At 42.1% G+C, this 18,531-nt stretch overlaps 1 protein-coding gene across 1 annotated transcript in view; it reads left to right on the forward strand.

Annotated features, from left to right (window-relative positions):
• LOC111141056 (transient receptor potential cation channel subfamily C member 7) overlaps window positions 1-18,531 on the forward strand; it is a 166,063-nt gene that overhangs the window by 71,624 nt on the left and 75,908 nt on the right. The window contains exon 4 of the mRNA XM_022493385.1: window positions 834-1,016. Coding sequence (XP_022349093.1) covers window positions 834-1,016 — 183 coding nt within the window. The remainder of the gene's footprint in view (window positions 1-833; window positions 1,017-18,531) is intronic.

The following is an 18,531-nucleotide window of genomic DNA, read 5'->3' on the forward strand; positions in this document are numbered from 1 at the left end:
GGGCGGGGGTGAGGGGGGAGAAGCTGGCATGTCACTCAGGAAGGAAATGCAGACTCTCAAAGATTATTCTGAAAGGTGTGCCTAGGGAAGAGAACAGAAGACCCCAGGGGCAACTTATTAACAAAACAAAACAGAGGTCTAAAGACGTTTACTCAACTGGCAAGTAATTTAAGGAGCCATGATTTGCCACAAAAGGATATGCAGTAAGAAAGGAGCCCATTAGTTTTAAATTACATTTGATTTTTAAATTTATAATTTACAAGCAGATTTTCCAGCCCCTAAAAAGAAAGCACACCTATGTGCATTTTTTTTCCAGTTTTAGCCTATCAGCCATATCTTCCAGTAAACTGTCTGTGTACAACAGTCACAACTCTAAGTGGGTAGTAAATGAGTGAAGTGTTATTTCCAGCCTCCAAAGTTCATTTCTTTATCACCCCTCTCTCAGAACTGTGCACAAAGAAGTGCTACCTTGAAAGAGCCAAGATGGGGATCAGAAGCCATCGGAATCCCTTAGAGAACAAGGTTAAAGGACAGATCCTGGGTGTCAGCAGCAGGAATTCTGACTCAGTTTGTGAGGGGCCCTGGGAATCTGCAGTTCCAGCATGCACCCACGGTGACTCCGAAGCAGGTAGCCCTCGGAGCCCACCCTGTCCAATCCCAGTTTAGAGAAGAGGCCCCTCTAAGCTGCTGTGCCTTCTGGACACAGCCCAGCCCTGGTTCCAGTGCTCTCCGTGAGCTCACACTTGGTGGACAGTTACTGATCCACACTGCTGTGCTGTGCCGCTCCGTGGGGCTCGGTGTGACATACCCCTGATTTCTCTTTATTCTGTCAGAACGATTACAGGAAGTTATCTATGCAATGCAAGGATTTTGTGGTGGGCGTGCTGGACCTATGCCGAGACACGGAAGAGGTGGAAGCGATTTTAAATGGCGATGTGAACTTCCAAGTCTGGTCCGACCACCACCGTCCAAGCCTGAGCCGCATCAAACTCGCCATTAAATACGAAGTCAAGAAGGTAAGCTTCCCCACCTCTCCAGGCCTTCCCACTTTGTGGGACTGTTGGCCTAGCTTTGTGCCCAAGCGTATTTTACGTTCCCACGAGGTGACCGTGAAAACACCAATCTCCCGACTGCTCTCTAGACAGAGAATGGCCAGCCTTGCAGGACTGCTCAAAGCTCCTCTCAGTGAGCCCCTCCCTTCACTCCCCAGTCCACCAAGGGAAAGGTAGCAGGACTGTAATTCCACGAGCAGGCTTTGAGCCTGGAAAACAACAGAGGAGATTTTCAGCCTCCAAATGACTGGCAGGGACAATGTGACCTGACATCAGCTAGGACGCCAATTCCCCAGTTTTCCCAAGAAAATGAATCACTCTGGTCTGTCAATAGCACTGATTGAGATCTGTATGTCTAGGGACTTGCTGTGTAGAAATGTTTAGCATGGAGGCTTTGTGGGAGTCAGCGTTCTTGGAGCCTAAAGGAATTTCATTCCAAAGGCTTATGCAAGTACTTAGTAGGAAGCTCAAGGAGACTTTTCACAGGAGTAAGCTTGTCCCACCTCCTCAGTCAACCTCAAGGTGTCTTTAATGGCCACAAGCATCCAGTAGCCCTCAGGCCCACAGTGGGTGGTCAGACTGAAGTCCTAAGCAGCAAAAGTCAATTATGCCTCCACTCTGGATGGACTCTGGATTCTTTAGAATCTGCTCTGACAGCCTTGCAGGACTGCTCAGGATGTCATCCATCCTGATGAAAACTGCAGCGCTCCAAAGATCCATGTGTTTCATTATCATTGTGCTTTGCATATATGCAAAATGGGTGCTCGGCCTTCAAGGGTTTTTATTTTTCCCAGCTATTTCACAGGGTCAATACTGGGGTATTTTCAATGCCCCCAAACTGACCTCTGGGCAATTCTCTTGCTTACGTTAATTTGTATGGAGGGAACCATCTTTCAACAAACCACATGCATCTGTGCAAATCATCTAGTTAGAGCTTCCAAGTTTGAAAAAAATCTTCCTGTCCCTCTTACTTTTAATAATAATAAAAAAAAATCTAGGAAAAATAGCTTTGTTCAAAGACTCTGGGTCCCAAAGGTTAAGTGGACAAATCATAGGAAATGTGGTCTTCAATCACCATTCAAAAGCACAGGGCTATGAAAAGAGAAGAAGCAGGCTATAGCTTCAAGTACAACCTTATTTTCTGGGGTCAGGAAAATTCTCATTTTTTCCACCAATCCCAAGAGCTCAATGAGGCTTTTCATCAAAGCACAGCATTCTTTAATTCAGAAGCTGGTGAAGATACCCATGGCCTTGGAGTTCACACAAACCCTGCAATGGAAGCTATTAGCAGTGGTAATGATGAGCCTGAGTTTCCAGAATCACAAGCATTTGCTTGCTTGCTTCCTTCCTTCCTTCCTTCCTTCCTTCCTTCCTTCCTTCCTTCCCCGCCTCCCAGCACAGGGAAGGAGCATAGGGTGGAAGTGAAGATGTCCCTGAAAACCCGAAGAACAGTAGATGCTTGGCATCTGCAGATTTATATTTGCCATTTGGCTACTTATGAGCAATTGCAATGACCCATTAAATGCAAGTGGTCACCATTTTTCTGAAACATAAATCCAAACCTCTAGCAACACCATCAGTGAGGGTAGATCAGTCAGCTAGTCCAGAAGCCTGGCCGCTACCTCAGAGCTATGTGTTCCCCTTGTTGTCAACTACTGAGTACAAAACTGCCCTGGTGATGAATGAGAAGAAAAAGAGAAGTACGCCATGAACAGGACAGTTCAGGGCACAATAAAAAAGGCTTCATGAGGGAAATTACTTAGCAGTATTTGCCAATTAGAAGTCATAAAGGCCTCAGGAAATATGCATCATGAATGTCAAGTGTCCGCAGCAGTTTGTGGGTGGGAAGAGGATAAACCACCTGCCTAAAAAGTCAGCCTTGCTCATCTGAAACACCTCCAATGGATAAATTCTCTCAAACCATGGGTACCATTATGTAACAGCGGACAGACACAGAGCTTTCCTTGACATTTATTCTATCGTGAATTATAGTGAAAATACCTAATATTAAAAAGATACATTAATATTATAATGAGATTTCATTTTTAATTTATGAACTTTAGCATGCTTCCATGGGCATAATCTAACCCTAGGTCTTTGAGTTATGAAATGACTAGCATCAAAGCCTCTTTATAAATACATTCCCTTTACACCTGATATATATAATAGCTTTAGGGCTAGAATACAGAACCATAAAAAATTCCTAAGCCTCTGCCCACATGATATCAAATCAAACCACTAATTCAGTCATTAAAGCAAACTAATTGTTCTTGGCAGTTTCATGGGCTGCTACTAAGTAAGATCTTGTGTTGTGTTAATAAATTGGGAGATCCTGAGTTAAGTAGAGTCAAAAAGATTTCTTTGTTTAAAGACATTACAGAGCTTTAATATGCTTTGCTACTCTAATTAAAAGAAAAAGAGTACAATATGTATTACTTGACCACAAAACTCTTTCTCATGGAACACTGATGAAACTCGTTTTCCATGCAGATATATCCATGGAAACTCTAATGTCAAATCAGCCTCTTTGAGCTATAAAACGCACAGATCTAAATGAAGTGGATGCCGCCCTGTGGTTGATAATGAGCCCTCGATCGTGTCCCTCACCTAAATGTCTGCCGCTTTTCACGCACCACACGTATGTCTGATCCTCTGGCTGGCTCAGTCATAATATCAGCCTCTATGAGATCAAGACAATTGTCCCACCATTGCACAAGGGACCACCTGGTAAACAGAAAAGAATCATGAAGTAGGTGTCACAAAACCAGATTTTTAGCATGATTCCTTCACTTATGAGCCACGTGGTTTTGGACAAGTCTCTGAAGGTCTCTAAGTCTCATCCTTCCTTCCTTCCATTCCAAAATGGGCATATAAGCTTCTGCTCCCATTTCCTGTGAACCTTCAAATAGGATGATATGAGAGGAAATGCTCTGCAAACTGTAAAGTTCTCTGGAGTTCCACAGAGAAGCATCATTGTTGTCATTCAATGATGTCCCTCTTCCTTGGAACCGGGAGGGGGGGGTCTATTTCCAGAGATATTCCCTAGCTTGTCCTTTGTCTTTTCCCTAGAAAATGCTAGAAACTTCCCCTTGGGTAAGGACATTATCATTATAGCCTAAAATCCTTCCAGAAAAGACAAAAGGCCTTGTGAGGATATGGTTTTTCTCCATGACTTCAGTTTTAAGAAAGTAACTCGGCCTCCCCAAAAACCCACACATATGTGTTATATGAAATGTTAATCATTGTGTTTGGAAGACAGTTTTGGAAAAGTGGCTCAGAAGGTGCCCTTCGAGGTTAATCTTGGCCCAACCACTTATTAATAGAGTCACCTGAGCAAGTCACTTAGCCTCTCCACGTCTCACTTGGTTTATTGAGTATAGATAATAATACCTATTTCCTAGGATTATGATAAGAATCAAATGGGATAAAGTAAGTGTGCCTCAAATAGCATTGTGCCCATCAGCCTGTGGGTATGAATGAAGCGGTACACTATGCACACTACAACGGCTTAGAGCCCATGTTCATGTTACTTAACACATTTCTGTCACCCATCTCAGTCCATACCAGACTTAACAGGCTATGGTCTCTTTGGAAGCCAAGCTTGCCTTATGAAGAAGCAAGGAGGCTTCTCTCCCCAGGCTGAGTCACACATAATCTCAGAAGTAACTCCACTTGGGCCCCATGGATAAAGAAATCAATCCCTCCAACTTTGGCCCACAGCCTGCCATATATAGGCCTTGGTCTTCTTCAGGGCCAATGGGACTGGCAGACATCTTGCTGTCTTCTCCACTTCTAGCTATCTCTGGCCCCACAGAACCATGCCTAATATCTTCTTAAAGGCACTCTTCTCCCTCTGCATATCAATTCTAAATAAATGCTTAGGGAACTTCCAGCTCCACCAACAGGGAAGACCCAACCAGTCTCAAAATCCATTTAGGCTCAGCCAGACCCAGGCGGCAGCCATAAAGGGAGCCCAGTGTCTAGCACGTGGTCATTGCTGACCAGCTGGTCACAGAGATCCAGACTCAATCACTGGTCCTCTCTTCAACTTGATTAACTGAAGACACACATCTGAACCCTTTACTCTCACCCCTCCCTCTCTCTCCTCTTGATCCTTCTTCATCTCTAGGCTCACAGGGATATTATCTTCCTTGCCCCTGCATTATCCCTTGCTTCTTCCTGACTCCAGGTCTGCCTAGATGGGGATCATATAAACCTCCTATTCACTGAAAGAACTTTGTAGACATGTATCATTCAAGTTCAAATGTCACAGGAGAATGGGACAAAGGGACCCCGAAGGTCCAATTTTGCACAATAGAAGCCTTACCTCTACCTAGAGAGGAGATGGAGGTTCTTTGGACTTAACTAAGCAAAAATATATTATTTTTTTAAAAAGGAGAACACATGAATATTTTGTCCAAAATTACATTGGTCCCACTGTAGAGAGCATGTCTATTACCAGGCAGTATCACCAGTAAGGGGGTAGTTGAATCTGACATGTTGTTTCAGCCACTGCCTGTGAGCTCTGTAGACAATGACTGGCCTGCTGGGCATCCCAAGGCGGGTACGATAGTCCTGTTCTCAAAGAGCCATCAGGTGGTAGGTAAGGTGGGGACAGGGATGCTACGACTGTAGCAGCAGCAGCCTCTGCACCTCACTAGCTGAGTAAAGTAGAAGTCACAGTAGTCACTTTCAGACTTGCAGGTGGCCCCCCGCTGTCTGGTGTCCTGGCCTGTGGCTTGGTTTGTGGAACCTAAGCATGGCACTGGCCATCTTTCCTCCCAACTAATGACACTCCCTATCCTCCTATGGGAGCAGTTTCACTTTGCTAAGTCTGTCAAACTCTGAGAGCTGCACTTTCCTGAGTCCGCCAAGCTCCTAGGTGATTCCTAGCTCAGAAAGCTAGTCTCACATGAAATAAAGCCCTGGGACAGGACAAAGAGAGGGACAAGGAGTTAAAGGGGGGACCTCACTAACCCTACTAAAACAGTTCCCTTTTTTCCATACCATTGTACTAAGGAAATAATATTCCCTATGATTTTCATTCACTTACTTGGGCATCATTTAATAAACATTCACTGTGTCCACCACACCACCAACTCTATGCTGAGCACGGGGGAGACTGAAGAGATCAAGACCCAGGCCTCACCCTTGAGGGGTTCATCTAGCAAAGGAGAGAGGACAAGAGAACAAAGGAGAGAGAAGTGTGAACAACCATTACAATCGTGTCTGAGCAGGACAAACAGAAACAGGAAGAGGCAGCCTGGAGGCCAGAGGAAGCAGTGACCAGCTCAGCCCATGGGACCCCAGGAAAAGTTTCCCAGAAGCCCAGAAATGCTTGAGACAGGGCTAAAAGGATGAGAGATACCAGATGGGATGTCAATTTAGCAGAGAAGCAAGGGAGGACAATTTAGGCAGAGGGAGGTGAAAGCTGAGAGTCGCAGATACCTGGGGGAGAGTGGCATGGATGGGGCTATGTTTAGAGGGCGACAAGTGTTTCGCCATGGCCGTATCACTGTGGGAAAGGAGCAGAATGAAAAGCTTCTCAGAACCCAATCCTTGAGGGCATTTCATTACATAGCCACTTGGACTTTATCCTGGCAGCACTATCCCAGGGAATTTTCTGTGATGATGCAAATGTTCTATTTTCTGCTGTCTAACACGGTAGGTGCTAGCTTCTTATGCATGGCTAGCCAGCACTGGAAATGTGGCTAAGGTAATTATGGAACTGAATTCTTAGTATTTTTAAAATGAATTAGTTCAAATAGCAAAGCCAGTCATGGGCAGTGGGTACCACACTGGACAGTATGGACCTATATCCTCACTCATGCCTTCAACAAGCTTTCAGTGAGTGCCAACAAAGCATGCCATGCTAATTACTAGGGACACGGTGCTGAATAAAGGACAGGATATCAGTCGTCAAGGGAGAGACAGATTATAATCAACGTACCACACTAATAAATTGTGATGTTGGATTTGAAGTAAGTGTTATAAAAGAGAAGACCATGATATTATAACTTCTAAAGTCAGATGTCACCTAATCAGGGAAGTCAATGAAGGCTTCTCTGAGGAAGTCATACTTGCTCTGACAGCTAAAGAATAAAAGTTAACCAGATGTGGGGAGGACATTTCTAAAGGAGAGAACATGTTCAAAGCAAATTCAAAGGCCCTGTGGTAAGAGAAAACATAGCATATAAGAGAAACTGAAAGAAGGTGAATGTGGCTGAGTTGGAAGGCATAGGGAAGAGTGGGGTGTGGGATGAATGTAAAGAAGCAGGCAGGGACCAGACCATGCAGAGGCTCACTAAGCATGCTAAAGAATTTTGTTCTCATTCTTTTTTTCAAGAATAAGAGGAAGCCACTGGAAAACTTTAATGAGAAGCAGTTGTAAATATGAGGAGAAAGGCTAGAAGGCAAACAGGGTGGGTATAGATGCAGCATAACTGTTGGGCAAAAGGGACATGATATTAATAAAGACAGGCATCATTAAGCTTCATTGACAAGCAAAGTCAAAGTTATAGTGACTTTCAGTGAAAGAAGGCTTATTTATTGCTCATCCTATTTCTGTCTTGGAACAGAATTCACTCAGAAACTCAGATGATAGGACAGCTACCCTCTCCAGTGGCCCCACCCTGTCAAAGGGAACTCCAGCGATGGAGAGTCCCACACTAGCAAGGAAATGCTTCCACCTAGAAGTGACACACATTATTTCCACTTACGACTCACGGTCAACAATTAGTCACACCACCCACAATACCATGAGGGAACCCGGAATGTATAACCCTGCCATATATTGAAAGGAGAGAAAAATGAAGCTATTTGGCAAATAGCACTAATGACCTCCAAAGGATAAAAGTTGAAGGAATTCATACTAACAGCCTCAAGCTCTCTATAAATAGGAAACAGAATCACCCTCTGAGGTAGAAGGCAGCCTGAAAAAAGTGAAAAAAATTGGGGAAATATACCATGGGAGATGAACAGACAACTGAACAGTAGAGCCAACAGCCCAGCCAAGAGGGAAGATGGTAAATTCTTCGTGAATAGTCAGTGTTCTTAATAAAAATAGAAAATCTCTACCAAAAAAAAAAAATAATAATAATAATAATAATAACAACACACTAAATCAATGTCCTCCATGAACCTCAATTCCAAGCTGTCAATTTTATTTTGATATTTTTTTTCATAGCCATAGGGCCCAGAAATGCACAAAATGCACACCATAAGTTCCTCCCAGAGAATAATGCCAAGTAGGGTGGGGTGAGCTGGGGATGGGAACAATTCCACTCACATCACCACTCTGTAAAGCTGGGCCAGGACCTCTAAACCCAACAGAAGTTCAAGTTCCTTTGCTTCTTTCTTCCAAAAATCACCACCTTGTGCACATTTTACAGCCATGCTGCAAATGGACCCACTTTTCTACCTGGAAAAACTCCCAGGAGAAGAAAACAGAACATATTGGGTCTCAATACAGTGTTACAGTTGAGTGCCGGCCTGCTCAAATTCTCCAGTCACTAAGTATGTGGCTTTCATTAAGCTGCTGAGCCTGCTGGCCTGCAGCAGACTCCCAGATAAGGGGAACCCTGATGCCCAAGAGCCTGCTGGCTGAAATCTGTGTTAAAAGACACAATGAGACCCAGAAATAGATGCACAGCTGGCTGAAACCCCTCACCCAAATGCAGTGACCACAGGGAGGGACACCAGAAGGATGGAGGGAAGATGACCTCTGCTGTGGTTCTGTTTCACTTCCTCTCTCTGCACAGAGCACAGGGACAGTGAGCAAAGGGGACCTAGGGACATCAGGGCTTTCTAGAGGACATCTGAGAGTCCATTCAGACACTCACATGCTCTAAGCAGACATTCTCCCACTGTGTTTTCCTGCTGAGGCATCGTTTTACCAGATGCTCTGAGTTAAGAAGATCAGAGTTGTCGCAAACACAGCCTGGCCGGTCAGGCACTACCCCAAACTGTGCCCCAGGATGCCCGGTAGCTGCCAAACGCTGTTGGAATCCATTGGTGTCAAAAGCATCCATCAGCAACCTCTTTGGGGATTCCTCTCAGCACTTCATAGCCCTAACCTGACCACACAGCACAATAATTATCAATGTCCATTAATCTCTCAGCTCAGATGGGCTATGTTTTGTGTAGGAAAAGGAAGTTTTGTTTTTCTCAAGCAGCAAATCTTAAGGACTAATCCAAGCATATACGGACCACTTAACTGCCTGGGGAAAAACTCTCAGAGGAAAAAGAGAACCTGTTGGGCAGCAGTATATTTCATCTAGAAGCCTGACTGTGTATATTCAAGTCCTAAGTCCTTCTCCTACTAGATATGTGACTTCAGACAAATTATTTCATTCCTGGGCCTCAGTTTCCTTATCTCTATAATGAGCGCAGATAATACCTAATAAGCAATAATCAGTGTTTCTTAACACACATAATGCAGCTAGAATATGGTATACACATAATAAATATGAGCTAAAGGAAGCTGTTTGCCATGTTCACCTTAGAAGTAGACCTATCCTTAAGACTAAACAGGATTGAGGGAGGAGTTAAGATGGCAGACTAATAGCGGGACCCTGACCTTGCCTCATCCTTCAAACACAGCTAGATCAACATCAAATCATTTTGAACAAGCAGGAAATAGATCTGAGGATTAAGAAAACAATCTACACAATTGAAGGGAAACTACATGGTAGATCTGAGGTTCGGAGCCATGAACCAGAGGAGAAAAGTCACAGAACCACAAAGGGGAGGGAACCGTTTTCACAGAGTGAAGTCAGGGAGAGAGGGAGAGAGGGAGAGAGTCAGAGAGAGAGTGGTGCACACAAGGCACTGCGGTGTGGGGTTCCTAGGTCACACTGGGAGAGATCGCTCCCCTTCCTGGAGTACATTTAGAAGAGGATATTTTGCCTCTCCAAGAACAAAAGGCCCACAGGGGAGCCAACTAGCAGCCATTTAGCAGCAGGGGCCAGAAAGACGCTCAGAGGGCAGATAACCTGGTCTCAGCTTTTCACTGTGTCAAAACAGACTCCAGCCACCATGCCTAGGCCCCACACCATGTGACTGATTTCCTGGGACAGAATGGGGTCGGGCACAGCGCTTCGAGGCTCTTTTCTGGGGAAGGGGAGCAGGTTCACACCTTGCCAAGCCCTTTAAGATTTGTTTTGAATCCCAGCCACCAGCCAGAGACAAACACAGAAGAACTGTGGCACCAGGCATGTCACCATCCAGGTACAGACAGGGTGATGGCAGGGATCTGATGAAAGCCTGGGACACAGGAGAGGAGACTGTTTTTCTGTGAGGGTCTCCTGAACAGCAGTGGCCGTGAGTTCCCCCTCCCTGGAGATGAGAGGATGGGGTGATGCCATCTTCCACCCCCACCACCAGCATAATCAGACTTCAGAAACACAGCACCTCCAGTGAAGGCTGGAGTCATTTAAACCAAACCCCACCCCTCTGCCTGGCAGGGGCATCTTTACAAGGGCAGGTATGACTGTGAGCCAATTCAGCAGGCCTCTTCCCCAGAAGACCTCTGCCCCAGAAGACGCCCCCCAACTCATGTACCAGGTCTGCTGATCAAAGAGTGCTCCAAAGAGTCAGCTTCAGTTCTGGTGGAATAGGACCAGTCTCTCTCTCTCTCTCTCTCTCTCTCTCTCTCTCTCTTTTCTTTTCTTTGGTATCAGGCTTATACTTTTTTGTTTTGTTGGTTGGTTGGTTTGCTTGTTTCCTTTTCTTATTTTTTGGATTAGACTTCTTTTTCTTTTTCTTTCCTTCCTTTTTTCTTCTTTCTTTCTTATTCTTTGGAATCAGGCTAATCATTTTTGTTTGTTTGCTTGTTTTTTTGTTCCTTTCTTTTACTTTTCTCTTTTCTCGGGTCAGGGCCTTTTAAAAAAATTTTTTAATCAGGCTTAGCTTAAACAAATCAAAGCACATATAGTTTAAGTTCCAAACACTCCCCAGGGCAAGCAAGGAAGAACTATGCAGAGGGCTGACCTGTGAGAAAGAGCAACCAAAACACAACAGCAGAGTGCACAGAGCATACACTAGAAACACCTCCTGAAGCACCAAGCCCTGGTCAGTGTAGGACCCTTTCTTAATATAGTATTACTCTCACTACCAGGAAACAGAACAAGCTTTCTTGATACACAAAAGACAGAAACCTAGACATGATGACAAGAAGGAGGAATTCTCCCAGAAAGAAACATGGAGAATAAATCATAGCCAGGGATTTGCTCAAAATAGATATAAGCAATATAGCTGAATAAGAATTTAGAACAAGAGTCATAAGAATACTAACTGGACTTGAAATAAGCATACAAGATACCAGAGAAACCCTGGCTTCAAAGATAAAAGACCTAAAAACTAGGCCAAAATAAAAAATGCTGTAACTGAGATGCAAAACCAAGTAGATGTAATCACAATGAGGTGGAAGAAGCAGAGGATCCAGTAGATGATATAGAAGACAAAGTTATGGAAAATAATGAAGGTGAAAAAGAAGAGGGAAAGACAGATCACGAATAAAGACTGAGGGAATTTAGTGATTCCACAAAGAGCAATAATATCCATACCATAGGAGTCCCAGAAGAAGACGGGGTGGGGGGGGTGTTATTTGAACAATAGCTGAGAAATTCCCTAACCTGAGGAAAGAAATGGGAATTCAAGTCCAAGAGGCATTGAGAACTCCCTTCAAATTCAACAAAAACAGGTCAACACCAAGACTTACCACAGTGAAACTTGCAAAATACAAAGATAAAGAGAGAGTTTTGAGAACAGCTAGGGATAAAAGGTCCTTAACCTACAGGAGTGGGCACATAAGGTTGCAGCAGACCTGTTCACAGAAATATGGCAGGCCAGAAGAGAGCAGCATGATATATTCAACATGCTGAATGTAAAAAGTATGCAGCCAAGAACACTTTATCCATCAAGGCTGTCATTCAAAATAGAAGGAGAGAGAAAGTTTCCAAGACAAGCAAAAACTAAATGAGTACATTAATACTAAACCAGCTCTGCAAGAAACACTAAAGGGGAATGAGAATCTCCTTTCCTTTAAGCAGGAAAGAGAGTCCAAAAGCAACAAAGACTAGACAGCAACAGAGACAAGAGCAACTTTACACGTAATACAATGGCAGTAAATTCATAGCTATCAATAATTATTCTGAGTATAAATGGACTCAAAGCTACAATCAAATCAGGGTATCAGAATGGACAAAAAACTGAGGCCCATCAATATCCTGTTCAAAAGAAACTCATTTTGGAGCCAAAAACACCTCCAGATTGAAAGTGAGGGGGTGGAGAACCATCTATCGTGCTTATGGACATCAAAAGATAGTTGGAATAGCCACACTTATATCAGACAAACTAGATTTTAAACCAAAGATTAATAAGAGATGAAGAAGGGCACTATATCATAATAAAGGATGGCTTTATCCAACAAGATTTAACAATTGTAAATATGTCCCCAACATGGGAGTAGCCAAATCTATAAATCAATTAACAACAAAGTTAAAAAACTCATTGATAATAATACAGTAATAGTAGGGGACTTTAACACCCCACTCACAACAATGGACAGATCATCTAATCAGAAGAGTAACAAGGAAACAATGACTTTGAATGACACACTGGACCAGATGGACTTAACAGATATATTCAGAGCATTTTATCCTAAAGCAGCAGAATACACATTCTTTCTGAATGCACATGAACATTCACCAAAACAGATCACATACTGAGTCAAAAATCAGGTCTCAATCAGTACAAAAAGACTGAGATCATAACCATGCATGTTTTCGGGTCATGACACTATGAAACTTGAAGTCAACCATAAGAAAAAATTTGGAAAAACCATAAATACATGGAGGTTACAGAATATCCTACTAAAGAATGAATGGCTTAACCAGGAAATTAAAGAAGAAATTTAAAAAAAAATACACGGAAGCAAATGAGAATTAAAACACAACAATCCAGTCCAAAACCTTTGGGATATACCAAAGGTAGTCACAGAGGGAAGTAGGGGGCAATAGAAATCTCCCTCAAGAAGCAAGAAAAGTTTCAAATACACAGTTTAACCTTAAGTCTAAAAGAACTGGAAAAAGAACAACAAAGCCTAAAATCAGCAAAAGAAGGGAAATAATTAAGATTTTTCAGAAATAAATGACATAGAAATCGAAAAAACTGTAGCACAGATCATGAAACTAGGAGATGGTTCTTTGAAAGAATTAATAAGATTGATAAACCTCTAGCCAGATTTCTCAAGAAGAAAAGAGAAATGACTCAAATAAATAAAATCATGAATGAAAGAAAAAAGATCATCAACACCAGAGAAATACAATTATAAGAGAATATTATGAGCAATTACATGCCAACAAATTGGACAATCTTGAAAAAATGGATAAATTCCTAAAAACTGGAAACTGAAACAGGAAGAAATAGAAAATTTGAACAAACCCACAAACAGAAAAGAAACTGAATCAGCAATCAAAATTCTCCCAACAAACAAGAGTCCAGGGCCACATGGCTTCCCAGCAGAATTCTACCAAACATTTAAAAAAGAATTAATACCTGTTCTTCTGAAACTCTCAAAAATTAAAAATTGAAGAAAACTTCCAAATGCATTTTATGAGACCACCATTACCTTGATTTCAAAACCAGACAAAGACCCCACTAAAATGGAGAATTATAGACCAATATTCCTGATGAACATGAGTACAAAAATTCTCAACAAGATATTAGCTAATTGAATCCAACAGTACATTAAAAGGATTATTCACCACAATTAAGTGGAATTCATTCCTGGGCTGCAAGGGTGGTTCAATATCTGCAAATCAATCAACATGATACACCACATTAATAAAAGAAAGGATAAGAACCATATGAAACTCTCCATAGATACAAAAAAGCATCTGAGAAAATACAGCATCCTTTGTTGATAAAAACCCTCAAGAAAGTAGGGATAGAAGAAACTTACCTTAACATCATAAAGGCCATAAATGAAGGATCCACAGCTAATATCATTCGCAATGGGGAAAACTGAGAGAGCTTTTCCCTTGAGTGCAAGAGCATGACAGGATGTCCACTCCCAACCATTGTTGTTCAACATAGTACTGGAAGTCCTAGCCTCGCAATCAGACAATGGAAAAAAATAAAAGGCATCCAAAAAGGCAAGGAAGAAGTCAAACTTTCACTCTTTGTAGATGACCAGAAAGACTCCACCAAAATTGCTAGAATTGACACATGAATTCAGCAAAGTCGGAGGATATGAAACCAACGTACAGAAATCTGTTGCATTTCTATATAGCAATAATAAAAGCAAAAGAAAGACAAATATCAAGGCATCAATCCCATTTACAATGGCATCAAAAACACCTAAGATACCTAGGAATAAACCTAACCAGAGATAAAAGATCTGTACACCGAAAACTATAATTTCTTATGAAAGAAAGTGAAGAAGACATAAAGAAATGGAAAAACAGTCCATGCTCATGAATTGGAAGAATAAATATTGTTAAAATGTCTATACTACCCAAAGCTCTCTACACATCCAATGCAATCCCAATAAAAATAACACCAGCATTTTTCACAGAACCAGAAGAAACAATTCTAAAATTTGTATGGAGCCAGAAAAAACCTGAATAGCCAAAATAATGTTGAAAAAGAAAAGCAGAGTAGGAGGCATCACAATTCTGGATCCTTAAGCTGTCTTACAAAGCTGTAATCATCAATAGAGTATGATAATGGCAAAACAGACACATGGACCAATGGAACAGAATATAGAACCCAGAAATGGACCCACAACTGTATGGTCAACTATTTTCAACACAACAGGAAAGATTATCCAATGGAAAAAAGATAGTTTCCTCAACAAACAGCATTGGGAAAACTGGACAGCGACATGCAGAAGAATGAAACTGGACCACTTTCTTTCACCATACACAAAAATAAATTCAAAACGGATGAGAGACAGGAAACCTTCAAAATCCTAGAGGAGAACACAGGTAGTAACCTCTTTAACCTCAGCCTTAGCAACTTCTTTCTAGACACACCTCCAGAGGCAAGAGAAGAAACAAAAGCAAAAATGAATTATTGGGATTTCATCAAGATAAAAAAGCTTCTGCACAGCAAAGGAAACACTCAACAAAACTAAAAAGCAACCAAGAGAAGGGGAAAATGTATGTGAAAATGACATATTCCATAGGGTTGGCATCCAAAATCTATAAAGAACTTATCAAACTCAACCCTCCAAAACCAAATAATCCAGTTTAAGAAATGGGCAGAAAACAGGTACAGACACTTTTCTAAAGAAGACACCCAAATGACTAACAGACACATGAGGAGATACACAGCATCACTCAGCACCAGAGAAACAGAAATCAAAGCCACAATGGTACCACCTCACACCTGTCAGAATGGCTAAATTTAACAACTCAAGACATAACAGATGTTGAAGAGGATGTGGAAAAAGGGAACCCTTTTCCACTTTTGGTGGGATTGCAAACTGGTGCAGTTACTCTGGAGAACAGTATGGAGGTTCCTCAAAAAGTTAGAGGTAGAACTACCCTACAACCCAGCAATTACACTACTAGGTATTTACCCAAAGGATACAAAAATGATGATTTGAAGGGGAACATGTACCCCTATGTTCACAGCAGCACTACCAACAATAGCCAAATTATGGAAAGTGCCAAAATGTCCATCAACTAATGAATGGATAAAGAAGATATTACACACACACACACACACACACACACACACACACACGGATATTATGCAGTGATCAAAAAGAATGAAATCTTGCCATCTTCAATGACATGGATGGAACTAGAAAGTATGCTAAGCAAAATAAGTCAGTCAGAGAAACACAAATATATGATTTCACTCATACGTGGAGCTTAAGAAACAAAACAGGTGAACATAGGGGAAGGGAAGGAAAAGTAAAATAATATAAAAACAGATGGAGGCAAACAATAAGACATTCTTAAAGACAGAACGAACTGAGGGTTGCTGGAGGGGCAGTGGGTGGGGGGGATGGGCTAAATGGGGATGGGCATTAAGGAGGGTACTTGATAAAATGAGCAGTGAGGATTATATGGAAGTGATGAATCACTAAATTCTACTCCTCAACCCAATACTATACTAAATATTAATTACCTTGATTTTAAATTAAAAACAAAAGACTAAACCAAGATCTCTCAACCTCAGTACTACTGTATATTTAGTCAGTATTTTGCTGGGGGCACCATCCTGTGCCTTATAGGATAGTTAGCACCATCTCTGGCCTCTACCCACGAGATGCCAGTACCACTTTCCTCCCATGCTGTATCAACCAAAAATGTCTCCAGATATTCTCTAATGCCCCTGGGGGAATAGTGGGGACACAAGCATCCTGTGTGGAGAATCTCTGGGATAGTTTTCAGAATGTAGGCCATAACCCCTTACCTATAAACCCTAAGGGCAGGGATTATAGTTCTCAAGGATGTATCCCATCTCTCTAGACCAAATTCAAGGTTAGATCTCTCTAAAACTAAATTCTGAAACTTAGCTTCATGGTGAAACCACTTGAGAGCTTTATTAGAGAACACCAATGTTGGTGCCCCACCCAGAGATTTTTCTAATCCAATTCTTCTGTGTGGGAGCCCAGGGAAGGTGTTTTGTAAAAGCTCTCATGATTCTAGCTTTTGGAAAGACTGAGCTCCTGGAAGATGGGACCCATCCTCATCCACCTTGGTCTCTGAAGACAGAAAACAGTACTCACCCTGCACATTACATGTACATACAGGGTATTACTCCCTGCTGAGCAAATGAATAGACAGACATAAAGTGCAAAGTCATAGGCTTTAATCCTTCTCCACTAACTATAATTCCCCTTGTGATTATAAATGCTCATAACAGAATTCAACTGCTATTCCATGCTGGCGTCAAAGTAAGAGGCCACCACCCCCATTTTTTCTATTGCTGACCTGGCTCACTATAGGGCTGGAACTCTGCAAGAGAACTCTTACTATCTTAAAAAACCCTAACACTGGTTCTGGCCTGGTAGTCTTAGGGATGGAGCAGAGAGATGGGTGGCTGCTAGGACACCCCGGACAGTCAGAGAGAGAACCTGCAGCCTTTACCCTCCAAAAGTAAGCTCAGATCACTGACTATTTCATGGTGGATCTCAGGATTGCTCCCTCCTCTTACTAGCCAGAGTTGATGGACTGCCCCCACACCCTGCCAGGCTCACTTTTAAGAGGGAAAAACAGAGCACATGATACCTCCTCTCTGCCCTTCCTCAGGCCTGCTATCAATCATCTGACACAACTTCCTCTAAAGAGCAGATACTACTATGCTTTTGCAAAAAGGATTTCAGATCCTCAAAGCATGGGCTGTCACAACAGGATAGAAAGCTACTGCCTTTTGGTTATTTTGCTGCCTTTTGTTCAGCTCTTTCACTATATAAATATTTGCACAAAAGGATAATCTTTTAAAGCATTTTCTTCTTCTTGGTTATCATGTTTCCTAGGCTACCTGGCCTTAGCTTTTCTGACTATCCTGATATTCATCATGTGCTGCATTTGGTAAAACAGTCTGAGTGTGATTATTATTACATCCAGATTTGGAGGTTAACAAGAAGAAGGGAATCAGAGGAGCATTCAAGGGAGAAACATAAATCCCCAGTGCCTCCAAGAAACAGATGCAAATCAGATGCATTTACTAGCCTGAAGTGGAAAGAACAGCAAGAGCCATTTTCAAGTTGTCACTTTTATCCCAGAGTCAAACAGATCTTAGAAATTATAGTTCCCCCAAGGACCTGTGACTAACTCCAGTAATTAAGCTAAAGACCAACTCTCATTATTTCTGTACTAAATGCTCATATATGGATTCAGAGTCTTAATGAGCATTTGATCTTTTATATATTCCTTCCATTATGTACCATAATGCATTATTCTTTTATTAACATTCATCTGCCTAAGGTCACTTGCAAATTCCTTGATGGAAGGGGAGTTTTGTAAGTATAATTATGGATGAAAATCTTGGCCAAATAAAGATCGTTTCACTTAAATAATCCAAGCCATAGTCGAATTGTACCTAAAAGACTGGAGTAGCCTCCAACTGGTCTTCTTCCTCTGGTCTCTCTCTCTCCTCCTCCTGCACACAAACACACACAAGCAAACAAAAGTTACAGATTTTTTTAAAGTAATCAGATTGTGTTATGCCCCATTCACATCTTCCATCTAAAAGTGAACAAGACAGGTACAGCCCCTGCCCTGAGGGAACTCACAGTTTATTAATTAGCACTACGAGAAGCAGAGCCTGTGATAAATGTTCTTGTGTAAGTGAGTGACCTCAGAAGAATCCTGCCATGAAGGGGCAGAAGTTGGAGAAGATGCTAAGAAGTGGCTTCAGTGAAGCCTAACTTCAGGCACATCTCGTGGGGGAGCTCAGGAGTGTGAGTAGCACGACATTCATGCCCCATATTGAAGACAGGGGCATCTGTATCAGT

The sequence above is a fragment of the Enhydra lutris genome, unplaced genomic scaffold, assembly GCF_002288905.1.
Source record: "Enhydra lutris kenyoni isolate GAN:26980312 unplaced genomic scaffold, ASM228890v2 scaffoldscaffold5, whole genome shotgun sequence".
In the NCBI taxonomy this organism is placed as follows: Eukaryota; Metazoa; Chordata; class Mammalia; order Carnivora; family Mustelidae; genus Enhydra; species Enhydra lutris.